The sequence below is a fragment of the Lactuca virosa genome, chromosome 9, assembly GCF_052849685.1.
Source record: "Lactuca virosa cultivar CGN04683 chromosome 9, Lactuca_virosa_CGN04683_v6, whole genome shotgun sequence".
Lineage (NCBI taxonomy): Eukaryota > Viridiplantae > Streptophyta > Magnoliopsida > Asterales > Asteraceae > Lactuca > Lactuca virosa.
Genome location: NC_136434.1, coordinates 210,151,867 through 210,172,888, shown reverse-complemented (window position 1 = coordinate 210,172,888; position 21,022 = coordinate 210,151,867). Strand labels below are relative to the sequence as shown.

The 21,022-nt window shown below is 36.9% G+C and overlaps 3 protein-coding genes across 3 annotated transcripts; 1 reads left to right on the top strand and 2 right to left on the bottom strand.

Moving 5' to 3' along the window:
• The first annotated feature begins 375 nt into the window (after window positions 1-375).
• Window positions 376-4,035, top strand: OCT4 (organic cation/carnitine transporter4). Its single transcript, XM_079074453.1, has 2 exons — window positions 376-877; window positions 2,723-4,035. Exons 1-2 carry the CDS (start codon window positions 448-450, stop codon window positions 3,886-3,888), a joined length of 1,596 nt encoding a protein of 531 aa, XP_078930579.1. The 5' UTR covers window positions 376-447; the 3' UTR covers window positions 3,889-4,035.
• A 571-nt stretch (window positions 4,036-4,606) lies between these two features.
• Window positions 4,607-6,342, bottom strand: LOC145137872 (RNA-binding (RRM/RBD/RNP motifs) family protein). Its single transcript, XM_079072011.1, has 4 exons — window positions 6,143-6,342; window positions 5,565-5,633; window positions 5,353-5,459; window positions 4,607-4,916 (listed from the first exon to the last, which is right to left on the bottom strand). The coding sequence occupies exons 1-4, from the start codon at window positions 6,297-6,299 to the stop codon at window positions 4,809-4,811; spliced, it is 441 nt and encodes a 146-aa protein (XP_078928137.1). The 5' UTR covers window positions 6,300-6,342; the 3' UTR covers window positions 4,607-4,808.
• A 5,961-nt stretch (window positions 6,343-12,303) lies between these two features.
• LOC145136897 (large ribosomal subunit protein uL2) lies at window positions 12,304-14,343 on the bottom strand. The gene is made up of 2 exons (XM_079071002.1): window positions 13,840-14,343; window positions 12,304-12,797 (listed from the first exon to the last, which is right to left on the bottom strand). The coding sequence occupies exons 1-2, from the start codon at window positions 14,277-14,279 to the stop codon at window positions 12,458-12,460; spliced, it is 780 nt and encodes a 259-aa protein (XP_078927128.1). The 5' UTR covers window positions 14,280-14,343; the 3' UTR covers window positions 12,304-12,457.
• Window positions 14,344-21,022: the final 6,679 nt, after the last annotated feature.

Genomic DNA, 21,022 nt, shown 5'->3' with positions numbered 1-21,022 from the left:
TATATCTTTGTAATGCACACACTCGTCAGGAGACATTTTAAAATAAAATAGACAACTTTATTAGGTTATAACTGATAAAAGTTTCACTTCGATTATTGTAATTAATAACTGTTATCTTAAATAAACCTATCTCCGCGCTCATATGATACAAGGCTACAAGCACCACTCATACACATAAAACCAAAGGCTAATTCAAAAACATCATTATTTTAACGGTCCTAAATGTTGTTTTAGCTTCTTTAGTTATTTAAATACTTTAATGGCAGGTAAATATATTTGAAGATTCATATATGGAATTTAATTTATTATTACAAAAAAAGAACTATTTATTTAAAGATAAAAAAAAATTCAAGTGGCATATCCCCCCAAATCCAAATTCCCTCTTTCTACAAATAATATTTACTCTTCGTTGCAACTAAACAAAACGACATTTGACAACCGCCCTTTATGACCATCAATATCCCCACCTCCTCGCCGGACGATCTCCGGTCACCCCTCATCTTACCGGACGACAAAACCCACGTCGCCGGAAACAATGAAGCTCCCATCGAACGCCTCTGCATCGACGACATGTTACGCAAATACTGCGGCGAGTTTGGTTATTGGCAATTCAAGCACTTCGTTCTCACGTGTATGGGTTGGGCTCTCGAGGCTTTCCACACCATGGTCATGATTTTCGCCGACCGACAACCGGACTGGATATGCGAACCGGATTCCGACTGCGTTTCCGCCGTTGATGTTTGTGGGCTTCAGCCAGGTACGTGGCGGTGGGACGGTGGTTCTGGGATATCAACGGTGGCCGAATGGGGATTAATTTGTGGCCAGAAATATAAGGTGGGGCTTGTCCAAGCCTTGTTCTTCGGTGGCTGCATGATCGGTAAGTCTCTTATCTTCAACCACAAAAAAAAAGATACCACTAAGATAACGCCGGCGGTGTGACACGTCGGATTTGTCCGGTGAGTTATCGGTTGATGCATACAATAATAATTGTGGTTCAGCCGCGTGGGTGGTTCTTCTGAACCATTCTGACATCCATGAATGAATGGCGCCATAAAAAATTACATTGTTTTAGTTAATATAAATATAATATATGTCTTTCAAGTTTGAACAACTACGTATATTCTCTTTGGTTAAATATTTAGAGTAAATTACATTTTTTGTCCACGTGGTTTACACCTATATGTAGTCCAAGGTTTATAAAATGGTCATCGTTTTCAAAAATTGCATGTATGATCCAGTCCTTAAACATTGGGGACTTGGGGTGTACCAATTTTTAGAAATGGTCCCTGAATTTAATAAAAATAAACAATTAGGGGTACATTGGTCATTCACTTGTGATTAACGGAAATTTTAGACATAACAACTTTAAGGAACACATGCAACTTTTGAAAATCACACATATTCACAACGTCAATTTTTTAAATTTTAGACTCAAACTGCACATAGATATTAATCACAAGGATCTGTAATTCACTCTGATATTTATAAGACTTAAAGATATTAAAATAAGAGAAAATTGCCATAATGGTCTATCAATTTTTGTGGTTTCAGTTAAATAAAATTTAGACCCACATTATAAATGGACAATTGTAACTGATTTTGGACCACTGTACAAAGAAAAAAAATGGACTGAAATCACACATGTACGATTCATGAAATTTCCTTATAATAAAATATATATTTTAGTACAAAAACATATGATTTAAATTCACTATAATTAAACTTTTAAAAATTTTGAAGGAGACAGATTCATATGTTTTCTTTAGCATATTGTTTTTGTTAATTTATAAATTATTCATATACATAGTACATTGTATAACATGTAACAATGTTATATGTGAAACTTATCTTTTCTGTTTCAACTAGTTTTTTTTTCAATTATATGTGTTTAAGAGAGATTATTTTATATTCATGATTTATAGTTTATAATTGAAAGGAATTTAGACAAAAAAAAATTGTTATTATTTACCAATCGTTTTTATTATGATTCATAGTAATTCCTTGTAGCAATATAGAAACCCCTAATGTCCAAAAACTTTGATTTTAAACGTGACAAAAAGATCACCTCACATTGTCATTTTTTTGAAATAAAAACAAAACATTGTAAAAGATATTATACTTTCCACAAAAATACAATATTTAAATGCTACTTTGAAATCAGCATCTGCTGTGACTGCTGGTGAGATTTTAGAGTGTGCGTGGAAAGCGAAAGGAATCTTTACAGCGGATTTATGGGTTGAAGATGGATATCCATTGTTTCTGTCCAATACCTTTTTGTTAATAAAAACAATTATTTTTTTAAAAATTTTGTTTACGACCAGATTTCAAACCAGTTGTGTTACTTATATTATTTGATGTATTAATTATTTATTTTGATACATAAAACAATAGCTTGAATCCAAAATCTTATTGAAAGCACAAAAAGTATATAGTCATAGATGAGTATGAAAATGCACAAACAACACGACTCTGATCCGAAGTTGCCAAATTGGAATTTGGAACGTACTTTTTGTCCTCTTTTTATGGAATAGAGTAATTATAGTTTTGGTCCCTATGGTTTATATCCATCTACAGTTCTAGTCTAATTTTGTATTTCTTTCGTTTTACCTTTACTTATTTTAAAAGTATTTTTATCATTAAATTAAATAATAAAACCCTGAAAATGATATGTTTTAAATAAATACAGCTTTTACTAAGTAAGTGAATTGATTTATATTTTCAGGTGCCGGAGTATTCGGTCATCTATCGGATTCCAAACTGGGAAGAAAAGGATCTCTCACAGTAGTCTGCATACTCAACGCTATTTTTGGACTACTAACATCTCTCTCCCCAAACTACTTAACCTATGTTATCCTCCGTTTTCTCACCGGTTTTAGCACCGGCGGCGTCGGCCTCTGTGCGTTCGTCCTCGCCACCGAGCCTGTCGGACCATCGAAGCGTGGTATGGCCGGAATGTCGACTTTTTATTTCTTCTCCGGCGGAATCGCCATCCTCGCCGGAATAGCTTATATTTTCCCAACATGGCGAGCCCTGTATATTGCTTCATCGATCCCTTCTCTCCTTTTCGTGTTTTTAATCCTCCCCCTCATCTCCGAATCCCCCCGATGGTACCTTATTCGAGGTCTACCAGGTGAAGCTATGAGCGTCATGCGTTCGATTGCTGTCACCAACGGTAGATTTCTCCCGGAAAACGTGTATGTTTCTCGTGACGAAGATGCTAATCATGGTGGTGATCGGAAAAGTAACGAGTTAAGGTCGTGTGAAGCTGTGTCGGGATCGGTGTTTGACGCGCTTAAATCACCGGTAACCCAGATCCGTTTGATTCTCGTAGTCGGAATCAACTTCACTTGCTCTGTTGTCTACTATGGTCTCAGTTTAAACGTGGTGAACCTGGAAACCAATCTTTACATGAATGTGGTAGTGAACGCGGTGGCGGAGATGCCGGCGTTTCTTTTCACAGCGATTTTGATTGACAGGTTTGGGAGGAAGCCGTTGGGGGTGGGGACGCAGTGGTTCAGCGGGATTTTCTGTGTTGCCGGAAGTTTTTTGGGTGGAAAAGGGGCTTGGAAGGTGGTGAGAATGGTGTGTGGTGTTTTGGGGATTTTTGGGATGGCCGGAACTTATAATTTACTGTTTATATATGCGATGGAGTTGTTTCCGACGGTGGTGAGAAACGCCGCCTTGGGATGTGCGACACAGGCGGCGCAGTTTGGGGCGATACTGGCGCCGTTTGTGGTGGTTATGGGTGGCGGGTTGCCGTTTATGGTGTTTGGGGTGTGTGGAGTCGTTGGTGGGTTTCTTACATTTTATTTGCCGGAGACTTTGAACAAGCCGCTGTATGACACCATGAACGGAATGGTTGAAGGAGAGAATGAAATATTAGCATGAATAGTGAAGACTATAATCTGTTGTTTTTTTTTTTTTTTTTTTTTTTGGGTTTTGGTATTTATTTAACTAATCATGTGTTGTTTTTTATAGAAAGTTGTTCGTGTAATGTACTTGTATATTAATCTGAAAATTCGGTTTTTTTACGTATGAATTTGGTTGATGATTCTTTCACGAAGAGTTTGTATGTATGTGTTATCTACAATTCTCATTGATATGCTTCAATCGAAGGTCCCTCTTTGACCTAGAATACTTGTTAATGTGTCTCTACAATTCATGTGGATATGTGTTCATTTGCAATTTCCGATTACTATTTGTGCGTTTCTGTGTGTTCTTTAATTATCCGAAGGTCTTTTTTTAGCATCTAATTCTTATTCTTAATTAAATTTTATTTAAAGTATTTAGCGTTTCAACACTCTCCAATGGTTCTTATAATTATTGTTTATTTTTCAATGTTGTGTATCTGGAATGAATCATTTGTCGTGGTTATTTTGCAATGGTAGGTTTATGATATGAACCTTTGAAAGAAACACTTTCCAATGGTAACTTTTTAGTATGATGAATATTTGAAATTGTAGGAAATTTTAGCCAAAAAATCAAAACCATCAATTCTAGCGACTGAAATCACTGGTATTAAAGCCAAATGTGATTTCAAAGCAAAGAAGTTTCAGAATCTGTATCCAATATTTCAAATAACAAATAACAAATTTTGAGGCAAATATAGCATAAGTTGGTTCTATAACTTTAGGATTATGTTTCTTTCCAACAAGTAAAACAAAAATTATTTTTAATAAAACACATAAACGCTTACATATCTAAAATAAACAAATTTCAAAACTTTCTTACCAAATCATATTTTATAGTTGATAAATTAGTATTCATCATTAAGAATCTTTAAACCAAGAATCACTTTCATGAAAGTTTCATCGTTGACCATATTGACTGTTTCCATAGGTAGAAGGAGGTGATGGAGGAGGAGGAGAATCTCTTGGCCTTGCATACTCGGCAAATATAACCCAACCATCCAAAAACTGCAACAAAAAAAGGAGAGATTAAAATGACAATTTTGTCCTTGTCTTCCTAAGAAAAACCCACACCAAATTATATATTGATCCGATAATGTTTCGAGTTCATAGGTTTGATTTTATTGGCCATTGCCATTGGGATGAAGAAGATGAGGGCAAAATAGTAATTTTCAAAGAGTTATTAACTTAAACAGTTCAGGGTCAGAATGGGACGAAAAAGACAAAAATATTCCCTTTTGAACCATATCCCAAAATCCGATTAGCACAGGAACCAAAAGTGTTAAGTGTGTTACAATGAAACCAGTAAAAAGACCACAACAGAAATGACCATTAAACCCTTTTCTCTTATTTTAGTCAATCACTGGGATTCAGACACACAAAACACATGTAAAGTATTATCTATATAAGTAATTAATAATAGTGTATGTAAATATGAAATTACCTTTCCATCCATGCCCTCTATGCCAGCAGCAGCCCCTTCAAGGCTAGAATATCGTACAAAACCAAACCCTTTTGACCAACCTGAAGCACGATCTTTGACCACTCTAGCTGCATAAAGTAAATTTTAAAAAAAAAATTAAGAATTTGGGTTCAAAAAACAGCACCCTTTTGAATCAAAATTATAATTCATGGAGTCATGGAGAAGAAACAAACCATGAACAACTTCACCAAACTTTTCAAAGCATTCTTTAAGTCCTTCATCAGTTGTACGTTTGCTAAGACCTGCATTTAACATCAACAGAGATGAAATCTTTAGACTGTAAATGCATAGGCAAAACAATATTTACAATATTTGGATATACAGATACAGAAGGGAGGGATAACTAAAAGCATGTGTGGATTACAAAATTTGATGTTTTTAACATAACCACAGTATCACTCAACATCAAGCACAAAATCACAAACATATTTAAGAACATGAACTAGCAGTAATTTCACGAATTGAAAGACCTATGACTAATTGCATCACTTCTTGAGGCTAGAAGAGGCTCGTCAGTGTGAAAATTTTAAGGTAACGCAAATTTCTTCCACCTTTCATTCATTTACTATCGTAAAACATTGCAACTCCATGGATCATTGGATGAAACAAGTATATAAAACGATTAACATGGTAGGCGATTAATAAAGTAGGGTGTAACAAATATTATATATGCATAAGTACACAAGAGGAATTATATGAAGAGATTAGAGCGTATAAATATGAAAAGAGATCGAAGAGAAGGGGGATGTGCCTGATACGAAGAGGTTGGTAGAAGGTTCAGCTTGCGGCCTCTGCGGTTGATTGGCGGTTTGTGAAGGGAATGGGAAGTTGGTAGAGAGGGTTGAGAATAGCGATCTCAGCCCGCGGGGACCGGCAGCCGCCACCGTCGTCGCAGTCCGCATCGCCATTTTTGGGGTTTAAGGGTTTTTGGCAGAGTCCTTACGAAAAATATCTAGGGTTACTTTTGAACTTCCTGACTAAAGCTGCTTATATAACTATGAAAGGACAAAATTGCAAAAATGGTCCCTATGCATTTTTTTGGGTTTTAGTACAAACCACGTCTTTTTTGGATTGGTGGTCATTTTGAGGTAGTTTCGTTGCGTTTTTTGTTCCTTGGTAAACTGAAATGATTGTAATGCCCTTCTGATATTTTTTTTAATGTTTTTTCTATTTAAATTTAAATGAAAAATAAAATAAATAATTAAATTGGACCCACATCTATCTCTCTTTCTCTATCTCTCTCTCTCTCTCTCTCTCTAGACAAACACACAGACGCGGTCCCCACCCTCATTCTTCCCCAGCCGAACTATTCACCTTCATCGCTCCTTGCTTCACCCCACACCTTCGTCTTCTTCTCTAATTTACCTTCGCCTCATCGCCGATCTCTGTTATCGCCTGAAGTCAGCTATCCACAAGAAAAGGGAACGATAGCCCTAAATTATCCACATCTAAATCATCTATCGATTGGTTGTTGTTGAACCAAAACTCCCACCATTGGCGTTTCCAGTTCCAACCACCTTTGATAACTCCATGGCCTTCGATATCCGATGGCCCCATCTAAAAGCTTCATCGCTTCCCCGTCATTGCTCGCCAGATATCAGAGTGTCACCTGAAAGCTTCATCGCGGTTGTTCTGTCTAGTGGATTTATGAATCTGATGGCTAGTGGTATCAGCGATGGAGGGTTTATGGAGGTTTAAGTTCTAGTTTTCGACTTGTTGAAGCAACGATCTCCGATTTCTTATAATTTTGCATCTGATAATTTTGGAGGTTTAAGTTCTAGTGTAGTTAATAGACTTGTGATTGGTTTAATGAATGAGATGGTGTTTTTGCTCATTATTGATTAATTGGGTATTCACAGGAAAGCTTCAATCAATTCCCTTTAAGATTCACCAAGTATTGGGTGGTGACGAGGTGTTGGCTAATGGTAGTGGATTAAGATGATGATGGAAGGTGATGACGAGAAAGATTGAATCAGGAAGTGAAGATGCTATTTTTTTACAGGGCAGGAATTTGAATGTCGATCTAGTATCACTTTTGGTGATGAAGATGGTTTTCAGCAAGGACTAAGAAGGATGAGAGATTGAAGGTGGGTGACGAATTTAAGAGCAATGTATCTTTATGTGTGTATATGGGTTCCATTCTAAACCACTCAACTCTCTCTATTTCTTTTTCGATCCCTGTCATTGTGTATTTACATTTTATGTGTTGTGTTTGTGTGTGCCTGCATATGGATCTATATTTTTGTTAGAGTGTTAATTCAGACATTGGTTGCACAAGAAAGATAGATAGCTCCATCGACTTTAGTTGCAGGTTAGAGAGAGAGAGGGAGAGAGAGAGAGAGAGAGAGAGAGGTGGGCCCCTTTTATTTTAATTATTAAAATAACTATTAGATTTAAAAAATTGAAAGAAAAACGAAAAATAAATACCCCAAAGGTATTATAGTCATTTTACTATTCATATGGACTAAAAACGAAACGAAACTAGCTCAAAAGGACCATGAAACAAAAAAAAAATCGAGATTTGGACTAAAACCCCAAAAAAATGCATACCACAGAGACCATTTTTGCAGTTTTGTCCTGTGACATCCCCATTTTCACGGCTAGAAAAGACCGATTTTGTTTATGCTTTATAAAAATCAGAGTACCTCTTTTGATAAAAACGTTCCGGAATTTGTTCCCAGAAAAACATGATAAATACGTTATCAAAGCATTTCCAAAGAAATGTATTTTTATCCATTTTAAAACATTTGGGATGTCATCGTCAATACAGAAACATAAGCATAAACAGATCTTACATCCGTTTACACTAGTGATCTACATCTCTTTTAAATCCCTCAGTGTAAAGTAGCTTCATATCGACACATGTGATACAAATAAGCTTGAGTGGGTCAGGTTGGGAAACCTGGTGAGTACATAGGGTTTTCAACCCATAATAATTTAATTATTATGTTTAAACATCAAACAATCAACTCAATTACCCATCCCCATTATCTTCCTTACTCTTAAGGATCTACCCTAAGAATCATCTATCCTGCATTCGTTCATTTCGAAGCCCATTACTTCCAGGGTTTATATGATAGGCACTAAGTCCATAGCTGCCAATGCTTGTTCGTAAAGCACTAATTCCATAGTTGATAAAGTTTATTCATCGGGTACTAAATCCATAGCTACCAGTGTTTAGCTAATAGGTACTAAATCCATAGCTACCAACGTTTATTTAACAGGTACTAAGTCCATAGCTACCAACGTTTATCTAACAGGTACTAAGTCCATAGCTACCAACGTTTATCTAACAGGTACTAAGTCCATAATCTAACAGGTACTAAGTCCATAGCTACCAACGTTTATTGAATAGGCACTAAGTCCATAGCTCCCGATGTTATTTGTTAGGCACTAAGTCTATAGCTGTCAATGTTCACTCATATCATCTTTCATCTCTCATCATTCATCTACTCATGTTTTACCCAACATATTCGTAGATATAAAATACATATACAGTTTAAATTATTTAAAACATGTATAAAATCGTTCATCCAGCATAGATAACAAGTATACAGATAATATGCACACATAACACGTAATTTATATAAAATACTTCATATCTATGTGTAAGATGAAAGTAACTATGCACTCACTTGAAAAGGTGGTGATTCCGAACTCAGACAGCGCTTCGCTTCTTAAAAAAATAATTTCCTTCGACGAAACCTAGTATTATTACCACTAGAGTTTAGTCTATTATTCGCCGAGACTAATTAATAGTCTAGCTATTATTACTATTATATAAGCGTTAAACAATACTTATATAACCCATAATAATAGTCCAAGTACTTATTATAAGTTCCTAATAACGTTACTATAATTAAATAAAAGTTATATTAAAAATAGCGTAGGCGTAGCTCACTTACAACGGGTTTTATAGAAAACCGGGTTTTGCTTGGAGCAGCGTTCCCGAGCCGAAAAGCTCTTCTTCTCGAAGCCGTCGAGCACTCTGGGGCTTCCGTCTCGTGCTAGGGAGGTTCCCTAGGCTTTTCGGGGGGGGGGGGGGGGGGTTCGGGGCTAGAGAGAGGTTCTAGAGAGAGAGTAAAGAGAAGAAAGAATGGGAAAGGTGTGAAGAAAATGAGGGTGGGAGAGGTTCTATTTATAGGGTGAAAAATGGCTGAACTTGGTGCCACATGTCACCATCTAGTGACAAGACTTGCGGAGAAAGCAATGGCCAAGATTGTGCCACATCACCCATTTTCGCACAGCATACTTCCGACTTCTAAAATCCGTAACTTTCACATACGACCTCCGTTATTTGACGTTATTTATATCCACGCGTAGGTAAAAATAAGATCTACAACTTTCATTTTGACTCTGTCGGCTAATTCTCGACCAATCTTAAATTTAACAGTACGAGGAGATTATACTGTTAAATGTCCGCGTAAAATTCATAACTTCTACATACAGACTCTGTTTTCGTCTGTCTTTTTACCGTTGAGTTCCTATTAATGAGATCTTCAATTCTCATTTAGGTCGCGTAGGCCAAAAACCGCTCGATCTAAAATTCGAGTTTCGGGCTGTGCACTGCTAAGCCAAATATTAGAAAATTCATAACTTCCTCATACGAAGTCAGATTTGAGCGTTCTTTTTCACTATTTACGTCTACCGGTGTCGTGTCGGTTTTGCCATAAAACTTCGACGTACCATAACTTCTTAATTATAACTCGGATTTCAACGTTCTTTATATGTACGGAACCCTTGAGACGTATTCTACAACTTGGTTAAGATTATTTATTCTAGATAATCTTTTGTCAAAAAGTCGTTTTCGACCCCTATTATCTCTAAATTGACTAGCCCGGATCTACGGGCGTTACATGTCCTATGAAAGGTTAAGATTGTTGCAACATATACCGAAAGTCTTCAAAATAGAAAAAAGGATGTGGGTAATTTTAATTTAATTTTTGTTATCGAATGATAGTATTTATTTGGAGAACATCAATAATATATTTTTACTCTTAATTACTTTTAATTATTCTACATTTGGTCTCTTACAATCGTTAGATAATCAAACAACAATGGAACGCTTCCCAACCATCCTAATCTTGGTATGGGAGACAACTCTAGTTGTTTTAGTACGACTTTTTCACATCCAGACAAAGTTGTGGGTTGCAATAGCAAAGTAATATTGTGGCAAACACCGATTGTCGAATAAAACAACCTTTTCAGGTAAAAACATGTATTCGTCAACGAGTCGCTCAATCTCATTACTTGTTTGGTACGAACATGACACCACCAATTCCAAAAACAACAGATACATCAACAAACCCTATAAATACAAAGAGTCATCTCTCACAGACTATTTTTAGTTTTTTCGTTCACCATGCAACTCGCTTCAGTCCCATACTAACTTTATCGTCGGAGCATATCAAAAGTGATACCTCATGGGATATGGGATATAGGTGGCATCTTTTTCTCTTTAGTGATTTTATAGATATTGAATCCCTCAAATTCATAGCCAACTCAAGAGTACAATCAAGTCTCATGTACCAGATCAGTTGCATCATTTGGGCGCCATATATGGGACCGTTGTGAAAGTCATCATCTCGATAAACCATTGTAAATGGGAAATGCTAGAGAAAACAGTAAGGAAAAGGATCTCTATCATGCTTTCCTCATGATGTCACCACATATTCAAACTCCTATAACCACCTCAATCTTAGGAATGTTCAATATTTATAATGAAACAATTAACGGTCGATGAGGTACTTGTAAGCATGATGAATTCGCCATGAACAACCATAACCATCCCATATCTTGATCTAGAAGAAGATAGACATATGGAACCAATGGCTTACTACAACAGCCGAACACCAAGTCTAAGTACTTGTGTCGTAAAAGGAAGATGCAAACACGATGACGGTCTACATGCATCCATACTCCAAGGAAGAAACTCATATCCTATGAATAAGAGATCCATTGTCACGAGACATTGTTGACTGTAGTACACTAAGAAAGCAGCAAGATAAAGGATACAACACTAACACCTAGAGAACAAAACATGTATCCTAACATGGGTAGGTGATTCCAAAAATGTGATCCAACATAGTCTTAATGTTGATGTATAATGTAGTCCAATCCAATAGAAATGACGACGAAAAACATGATACCGAAATGTAGCAATAAACATGGAAGTCAACAAGCTTGTCAAAGTAGGGACTATTACACCAAGTAGTGTTCTCGATATGGATTGTGAACCCGACAATGGTCAAAAAAAGGTGATGGGTCTTTAGAGGATGTGTAATAATTTCACATATCCTATGCATACAACCTACGAGTTTCTTAGACAAAAGAAAAACTAAGAAAAAAAAGTTGATCTTTTTTGGTATCTTTAGTCCAATCTTATACAAAAAGCAAGGAGGATAAGTAGTTGTTGCGTAGAACATGGCTCTAACCAGGTAATTCATGATTTGGCTAAAAAAAGTCTCAAATAGGGAAACATAGGACGGAAGGTGGAACTTGTCACGTCTCATATACTATTATGTGTTGTCGGTTGATCAAAAGACCCAATCATTATTCCTTAGATATAGATGGAAATGCTTCATTGATCGATATAAATGAAGAGAGAAGTTGAAGAGAAAATTGTGTTTTATACCGACCGTAGAATTTTTTTGATACCAAATTTGTGTTTATACTTTAAAATGTACGAACCACGTAACATAGCCTAGTCGAAAAAGTAATAAAGGACCAAATCAACCATAATGTGGAAGCATACATAGACGATGTGGTAATCAAAAGCCATGAAAAACAAGGGTTGCTCACTAACATAAATAGGAAACCTTCATCACCTTGAGAAGCATCAAGATGAAATCATATGCCTAACATGATACCCCTTTTGTATAACAAATTAGCAACCAAACAAACAAAAACAAGTCTACCGAAAAACGTTCCCATAAAACAAAATGTATGACAATCAACATAACAATAACAATTCCAAGTAATAAACTCAAAATAACTAACAATAAAAAGTACCCGATGATCGATAACAAAAAAAACGAAAACCATAATAGCAATCAATCTAGCTTCATCACTTGTCAGCCTTGGCGGCAGTGGCAGCAGCTTGACCTCTGAGCCGCCCAGTCCTCCTGGCGGCAATAAGCCCAACCTTTTGACCGGGTGGAGCATCACGTCTAACCGTACTTGCATGACCAATATGTTGATGGTTACCACCACCATGAGGATGCTCCACAGGGTTCATAGCCACACCACGAACCTTAGGCCAGCAGTTACGTTTCACACGGAATTTGTGGTACGCGTTTCCTGCTTTCAACATTGGCTTTTCTGTACGCCCTCCACCTGCAACTTGACCAATCATAGCTCTGCATCCACTTGGCACAATTTTCTTGGCTCCAGATGGAAGCTTCACTCTACAATCATACACAAAGTTAAAACATAAAACGTAAGTGGAAGTGAAAAAGAGTAAAGAAAAGTGATCTTTTGGAATACCCAAAGTAAAAAAGATTAGTTTTTTGAAACCCAGTAAAGAAAAGATTGAATTTTTAGAAAAAAAAATGTAAAAGAAAAGTTACAATTCATTTAAAGGTTAGGCTTGAATCTTGATGAAGAATGATAAATCATAAAGATTTACTAAAGAAAGTTGCCCAAAAGAAAAGAGTGTAACTTGTTAAAAACCCATGAAGATTGTTGGGTTTTATCAAAATTCTAGAGCAGAGTTGCTTCTTTTGGTAATTTTGACAACAATCTTGAAGAGAATTGATGGATTGGAGATTATATAAGAGTTATTCTTGATATTTAGAAAATTGATTAGATGTTTACAAAAAAAAGGTTCCCAAAGAGAAAATATTGCATATATTGATAACTTTAAACTAAGTTTTGCATTTTAAAGCAAACTGACAAACAAATGTTTTATCTTGTGAAGGTTATTATCTTGACAACAATCCACAGAAACAGACTGCATTATATAAAATAGACGAAGAGAATGCATCTTTTGGGAAGAATTGTATAGACAACAATCCCACAGACTTGTATAGACAACAATACCATGACTTCGAAGAAAAAAATCAAAATTCACATTAAAATGCAAGCAAATGAATGCAAACAACTCTAACTAAGGTTTATCATTGTTCACATCTTGACATGATGGAAAGTAAGAAATAAAAGTTCTACAAAATGCATAACCAATATTATGTCTCGGAATTGCTACACAAATATATACAAGAGACAGTTACGAATCGGTATTTAATTCTAACTTTGGTTTCCAAATCCAGTTAGTGATTTTGAATTACAAAAATTGAAATCGGATTAAACAGCTCAATATCAAGTGGAAACAAACAAAAATTTCATAAGTATGAACAAGAAAACTAATCAAAATCACTTATAAACAAACATGTATCATAAACAATATACAAAAGGCATGAAAATAAAGTGTGTAAGTGATAGAATGTATACCTAGTGGTGCCGTTATCGGGGTTGTGACTGATAACGATGGCGTAATCACCAGAAGCCCTAGCAAATGAACCACGGTCACCGACGTGGTGCTCAACGTTGCAGACCACAGCTCCTTCTGGGATAGATCTGAGAGGAAGAACGTTACCGACCATCAAGTTAGCCTTCTTTCCACAAAAGACGAACTGACCGGTGTACATCCCCTCGGCGGCGACGAAGAGTTCCTTCTGGTGCTTGTAACGGAAAGGATGACGGAAAGTGACGCGTGCAAGAGGGGCACCACGCCCTGGATCGTGAATGATTTCGGTGATGACACCCTTGAGGTAACCATTGCGCTCACCGAAGTCGAGACTGCGGAACCTCGCCGGACCCTTGCGGTGGTGGGTGTGAGATTTGAAGACGGAGCCTGCTCCCTTACGCTGTGCTCTGATAACACGACCCATTTCTCCTGTTAAGCTTCGGAGAACGACGGCAGATGGAGGGAGGTGGAAATAGGCGAATGGAAGCACTTTGTAGGGTTTAAGAGGGTACGTTTCTTGACCTAGGCCTCAATTGGGCCACAAATATCTTGGTTGGGCCTGTAAATGGGCTTACTTGTTCATTTAGTGACTTGGGCCATCAAAACTCTTGTAGCAAGATAGTCCATTAAAGATAATAAGAGGTTGTTTTTATTTATATAGGATATCGATTAACTAGTTTTTAATAAAAATAATATTAATAAAATTAGTAACTTTTTGTTTTTGAAATATAGTCATTTGATTTGGAACACAGTCTGAAGTAGTTTTGATTTTTCCTTAGTTAGATTAGACGTACAAATATTACGAAATCTGACAGTACCTAAACAATGTATATTGCTAACATAAAACATTCTGGAATGTACGAAATTTCATAATATCATTCTTGACTAAAAAAGAAAGTCTATATCATGTGTTCTTGGGCATTTTTTTTACTTCTTTAAGCTTTATAGAGTTGTTTAGAATGCCATATCTACATTTTATTAATGATAATAAGTTTATATAATCAAGTTTTTAAAATATATATTTGTAATGCATGACAATGAAAGTGGGTATATGATTTTATGCATTATATTTCTCTAGATTCAACATATTTTAGTGTTGATTTAACAGATGATATCGCATTTGATATGTTGATTAACTTGGTGGTTTCTAAGTTCATATTAAATGCTAATCATATTTATTTATCTTTTTAATGTCTCAAATCAAACATAGTTGTGTATATTATTGATGACAGTGATGAAAGATTTTTGTAAAAAATATAACTTCCTAATATAGTACAGTTGTTTGTTGTTAGTCGCTATATGAAAGGAACCCATTTTGATGGCAATATGTCGTCTCGCGTCGAGAGTAACCAAGTATGTAATTCTATACATCTATAGACTAAATTTTGGCTACGTAAATATTCAATAATAACCCTAAGTATACATGCACCATAGATTTAGGTTTTACTATTATGAAAACCTACTTTCAAAATTATGAATATAAACCAACAAAAGGGATACAATTACTAACATTTCAAGTATAACAGTATATACTTACGATTCATTGGAAGATCTTGAACTCGTGGTTGCTCTTAGAATAATCTAGCACCTAAAGTAAGAATACCTCTAAAGGCTCACACCAAAAAGTATAAAACCCTAAAAAAGTGAGGAGAGGGGAGATAACACTTGAGAAATCGAACTCTTTAAGTGCATGGAAAAAAGGAACGAAATTAATTAAGGCACAACAGTAATATCTGTTGGGTGTATTACTTAGAACAGTTCGATATTTTTTTAAATGGCGGTTTGGTGCAGCACACAGTGACATCAGATAGGGCAGTATGTCATAACACATGTTTCACCTCCTCCCTGGTTATCCATGGCAGATTCATCAAAGGTCATATCTCTGCTCATGATAAATTTAGGAGTTCTTCCTTCTTCTGTACACCACAGTTGATAACCTTTTACTCATGTCACATATCCTAGAAATATGCACTTTATTGCCCTTGGCTTACGTAACACCCCGACTCCCAGGTATATAACTTTTTACAATTTTTTGTCTATCTCAGAATATCTACTCGACGAGTTGGTGCCTAGACTCGTCGAGTAGGGACGTGCTTGGCAACGTGGTTTAAGTGACCAACTCGACGAGTCGGTGAACCCGACTCGACAAGTTGGAGCTGGAATGAGAAACCCTAATCCTCGGGGTTTTGCACCCTATTTAAGGGTCACTTGCCCCCTTAGCCTCCCTTACAACCCCCTTGTGAGTCCAGAAACCCTAAATCGCTGCTTACACTTCATTTTGGTGTGATATTAAGCTTGGAAGGTGGATTGTGGTGGGAAGAGCTTGAAGTACAAGAAGTTGGAGAAATGAGAGGTTGTGGATCCGAGATCTACTTCATCTCGGCATCACTTTGAAGGTAACAAGTTGTTACCTTGGCTCTCCATTAGATAGATCTCTTATTTCATGGGTTTAGAACCCTTTTTAGGGTATTGTGGTGGTATTTCGGATTTGGGGCAAGATCTGAGGTTGCAACTTCAGATCCGGACCCCTTTAGCCCCTTATTGTCATAAAGTCTCAGCCTTTGTCAAGCTATGGCCCTTCCATTGTCTTAAGCTTCTTCTTTAGCTTGGTTTTGGTTCTTAAGACGTTGCATGCACGTAAAGTTTGCAACTTTACGTGATAACTAGGCCCTAGGAGGCTAGATTTACCATTTGGAGCTTTGGAATGGCTCGAAAACATCTGGACAAGAAAGGGATTGTATGAACTCGGCGAGTCAGATAAGGAACTCGACGAGTTGGGAAGGGTTTTCCCGCTGTTTGGTTTATGCATGGACTTGACGAGTTAGCATAGGACTCGACGAGTCAGTTAGGGGTTCCCCGACTTTTGGACACGCATAGACTCGACGAGTTGGTCGGAAACTCGGCGAGTCAGTGAGGGTTTTATGACCTCCTGAACTCTTAAGGAACTCGACGAGTTGCTAGCTACACTTGATGAGTTGGGTCAACATGGACTATTGACTTTGACCGTTGACTTTGACTTGGACCAATGGTTGACCAGTTTGACATCTGGGGGTATTTTGGTAATTTGAGAATTTATGGAAGTAAGTCATCGGTGGATGTAGGTGTTGGATTTGGAGCTGCATTTTGTTGAGTTGACTTCATCGATTCGAGCTACTTGAGAGGTGAGTTCTTCTCACTATATCAACAGGGTCTACGGCACCAAGGCCGACCCTTTATGATTTGTATCCTGGGTTTAAGGATGGTTGCTATGTTATTGATCTGTTAGATTTCATCCTGGTTTTAGGATGGTTGATATGCTAGTAATCTGTTAGATTGATATCCCGGTTATATGATGGTAGCCATGTTAGAGATCGGTTAGATCGGCATCCTGGTTTTAGGATGGTTGCTATGTTGTTGATCTGTTAGATTTCATCCTGGTTTTAGGATGGTTGTTATTTTAGAGATCGGTTACATATGTATGACTATCTGTTATTGCATGCTAGCATATGATATTTATGTGCACATGTTGTTGGGATTGGGTTGAGGCAGGTCCTGCTTTGTGCTATAGGCCAAGACACCCAGGGCGGACCGGATAGACTGCAGACCCGGTTAGGGCATACTAGTCAGGTCAAAGGCCCGGCGAGCGGTCCGGATAGGCTGAAGGCCCCGAGGAGAGTGGTCTAGACGTGCCGATAGCTCGGAGAGCGGTCCAGATAGACTGATGGCCTGCGAGGCGGTCCAGTCAGACTGATGGCTCATTATGCATGTTGTATTTGTATATGATATGGTTATATATGTATGGCGATGATATTTTGGGGAAACTCACTAAGCTTCTGGCTTACAGTTGTTGATTTTGTTTCAGGTACTTCTAACGATCGCGGGAAGGCAAAGGCATGATCGTACACCTCCTATGGTTTTTATGATTTGGTTCTGGGAAACTCTGACACTGAATATTTTGAAAACAAGTTTGTAATAATCAAATGGTTTTGGAAATGTTTTAAAAGTTTAAATTTGGCATGATTTTTATGGTTGTTACAAGTTGGTATCAGAGCCTTGGTTTGAGTGAATTGAAGGAAACAGTCACATGTCTCCAGTCTCAAATTGACGACAAGATTTTAAAACGATTTTCTTAAAATGTTTTCAAAATAATGAAGGAGGATGCAAGTGTACGATCAGCCGGAGCTCGCGGATAGACCCTAAAATACCTTACGGATTATTTGATTATGTGATGTGTTAGAACAGCGTGCTAGTACTGGGCTAGGGATCTTCAGGAATTGCATGATATAATTGCCTACTTATATGATGCCTGATAGCCTAGGGTTTTCCTTATATGAAATTGACATCATTATTGTAGTTGCTTAGTGTATGCATTACGGCCGTACATAATTAAGATCTTATAGCCTGAGAATGTTTGGTTTGGCCTTATTTTCTGTTCTTGTTTGATGAAGGGCTTAGGGTAGGATCAGGTATTCGAAAGTCTATAGGGTCCAGTGTTATGTATGGCTAGCATACACGAGTGCTGCAGGGTTGTGGAAGTTTCATGGGTAGGTTGTTTGGGATGAGTCCGCCGGTTATGAGATATTTAGCCTTCCTCTAGGAGTGAGGATTGAGCGCATGTCATGCTTATGTATAGTATTAGGGCGTTGTAATGATAATTGGTACAAATATGGGTATGTATGGAAGGTAGTATGGGCCCGTACTACTGAAAGCACAGGACCCATACGCGTAGCAAGGAAGTCACAACCCCTAGGGTTTTGGTTGGGAGTTGGTTCCCGGATTGTTATGTGGAATATTTGATATCTTTTTGGTATGTTTTCAGCATGGTGGTTACACGACGATTCGTGACTGGATCAGGGTCAAGATCAAGAGAGGGCGGGCAGGAGGTGCCGATAGCGACCGAGATTATTGGCCAAATGAGGCCGGACGAGATAGATGACAGCATCTGGGAGATCATGCATGATGAGGTTGCTACTATGTTCTGGGCTCAGTTGTCGGAGATGTTTGGGTCTATCAGTACCACTATGGTGGAGTATTTCGATGATCGTTATGCAGCCCTCACTGAGGCGGTTGCCGCAGCAACTGTATCGGCGGCAGGGTTGGGAGCCGATCGGGCTTTTCAGTATCAGGACTTCTGTCACACCCCCAAACCAAGGATGGCGGAAACGTCCGGGGGTGGAGGACTTCATGTATAGTATCACAACAACGAGTATAATAGTGCTCAAAGTAAATACAACCATCATAAATATAATTGAAAAAGTTATACAATAGTATGTGTTTACATGTTTCCAATCAATTACACTTATGATGACAAAAATGAAATGTTTGACGATTTAACGTCCCATCCTCAAAAGCGGTTGATTTCCTGTTTCACTGAATTCCTGAGAATACAAGTAGTTTGAAAAGCGTCAACAATTAAGTTGGTGAGTTCATAAGAGTTTTATTTGAGAAAGAAGCCGTTTTCCTTGTAAAAAGCGATAGAGTATGATTTCAGAAAATTCAATATTTTATTTATTAAACGCGAAATGAACTCTCCTATGTTATGCAATAATGTACCCTAGAAAGACCTGTAGATTCCTTCTATAATCATCCAGTGTATATAAGTTATATAAAATTTAAGTTAAATAAACTGTCAAATATAATGGGTCTGCCCTAGGTCCACAACCAAACAAGGAACAGAAAGTAAGGCGGGTCCACCAATTCTAAGTTGACTGTGACTAGATTCTTATATAACTCTAGCATATACACTTAGCAATTATAGCTAAAGTCTAACAAATCTAGATGAAATGTAGTTTTGATAGAAATATGTTTCCAAAGAAAATCCAATATTTTCCTTATAAAAGTCATGTAGTCTTAAATGTCAAGACAGAGAATATGTGTGTGTTTTGTACTTATAATGTTCATAATGGTAATGTGTTTCCAAAGAAAATCCAATATTTTCCTTATAAAAAGTCATGTAGTCTTAAATGTCAAGACCGAAAATATGTGTGTGTTTTGTACTTATAATGTTCATAATGGTAATGTGTTTCCAAAGAAAATCCAATATTTTCCTTATAAAAAGTCATGTAGTCTTAAACGTCAAGACCGAGAATATACAAGTATTTTTCCATACTTAAAGTAATTCATGCAAGTTTAATTCGGCATAAACTCGTTTAATTTAGAAGTAAAACCCCTTTTCAAAGTAGAATTTTTCCTGTAAACTTGAAAGATTGTTAACTCCCTATGTGAGTCGCTATAACCATACTACGACAGGATAACCTGCTGCGACGTTCTTCAGGCGTCGGAAACGAAATGACATTTGTCACCCCCGATCGGCCGATCGGACTTATGCAAGCAGCATGGGTGTGGGTTGTCAATCCCAATATAGATCTATACACAATTATCACGCTCTCCCTACAAGAGACTCTGGTTATAACTAATTCAGGATTTTTCTGTGGTACTTAAGAGTACCCCGAAGGAGAATGTCTCACAACTTACGTTAACTAGTTTACATATAGTTTTGAGTATAAAACCTCTTCCGTGGAGGAAGTGAAATCACCTTTTATGAAAATACATTTGTGATATGAATCCATAAACTATTACTATTATAGTTTATCAAGTAGTATATGAAAAACCCATTTGTTTTGAGAGTAAAACCTTTTCCATGTAGTATGCTTTTATCGAAAATTCATAAACTATACTTAATATAGTTTATTATATGTGTTCGAAATGAATGGAGGAAAAACCTTAACATGAATGACTAATTTCTGTTTATGATGATAAACTAACAAGAATGCATCCAAACATTGAGAAACTTATCGTTATGCACTTTGCTCAACATACTACAAAGTGTTGTTAATATGGTAAACTATGTAACTAGTTTTTATCCTTTCTGCACTATTTTGAAATCATCATAGAAAAATCATATGAAGTCGAAAACTAACTCCGTAAACTCTGAGAGTTTAGAAAATGTGTCTAGTTTATTCATAATTTTTATTATGATTTTTAGAAGTCTCTAACTTATGTGAAAATGTTCATAATCACAGACTGGTCCGAATTCGTTTCTGAAATGATAGGCAGTTTTGTAAAAATCACCATAAATCGTAGAAAAATCATATGGAGATGTGAAAGTAGTAATTTTAAAGGTATAAACCTGAACTACTTGCATATTAAACAATTTTGAAAGATATTAAGTTTAAGTTGGGTAAAACA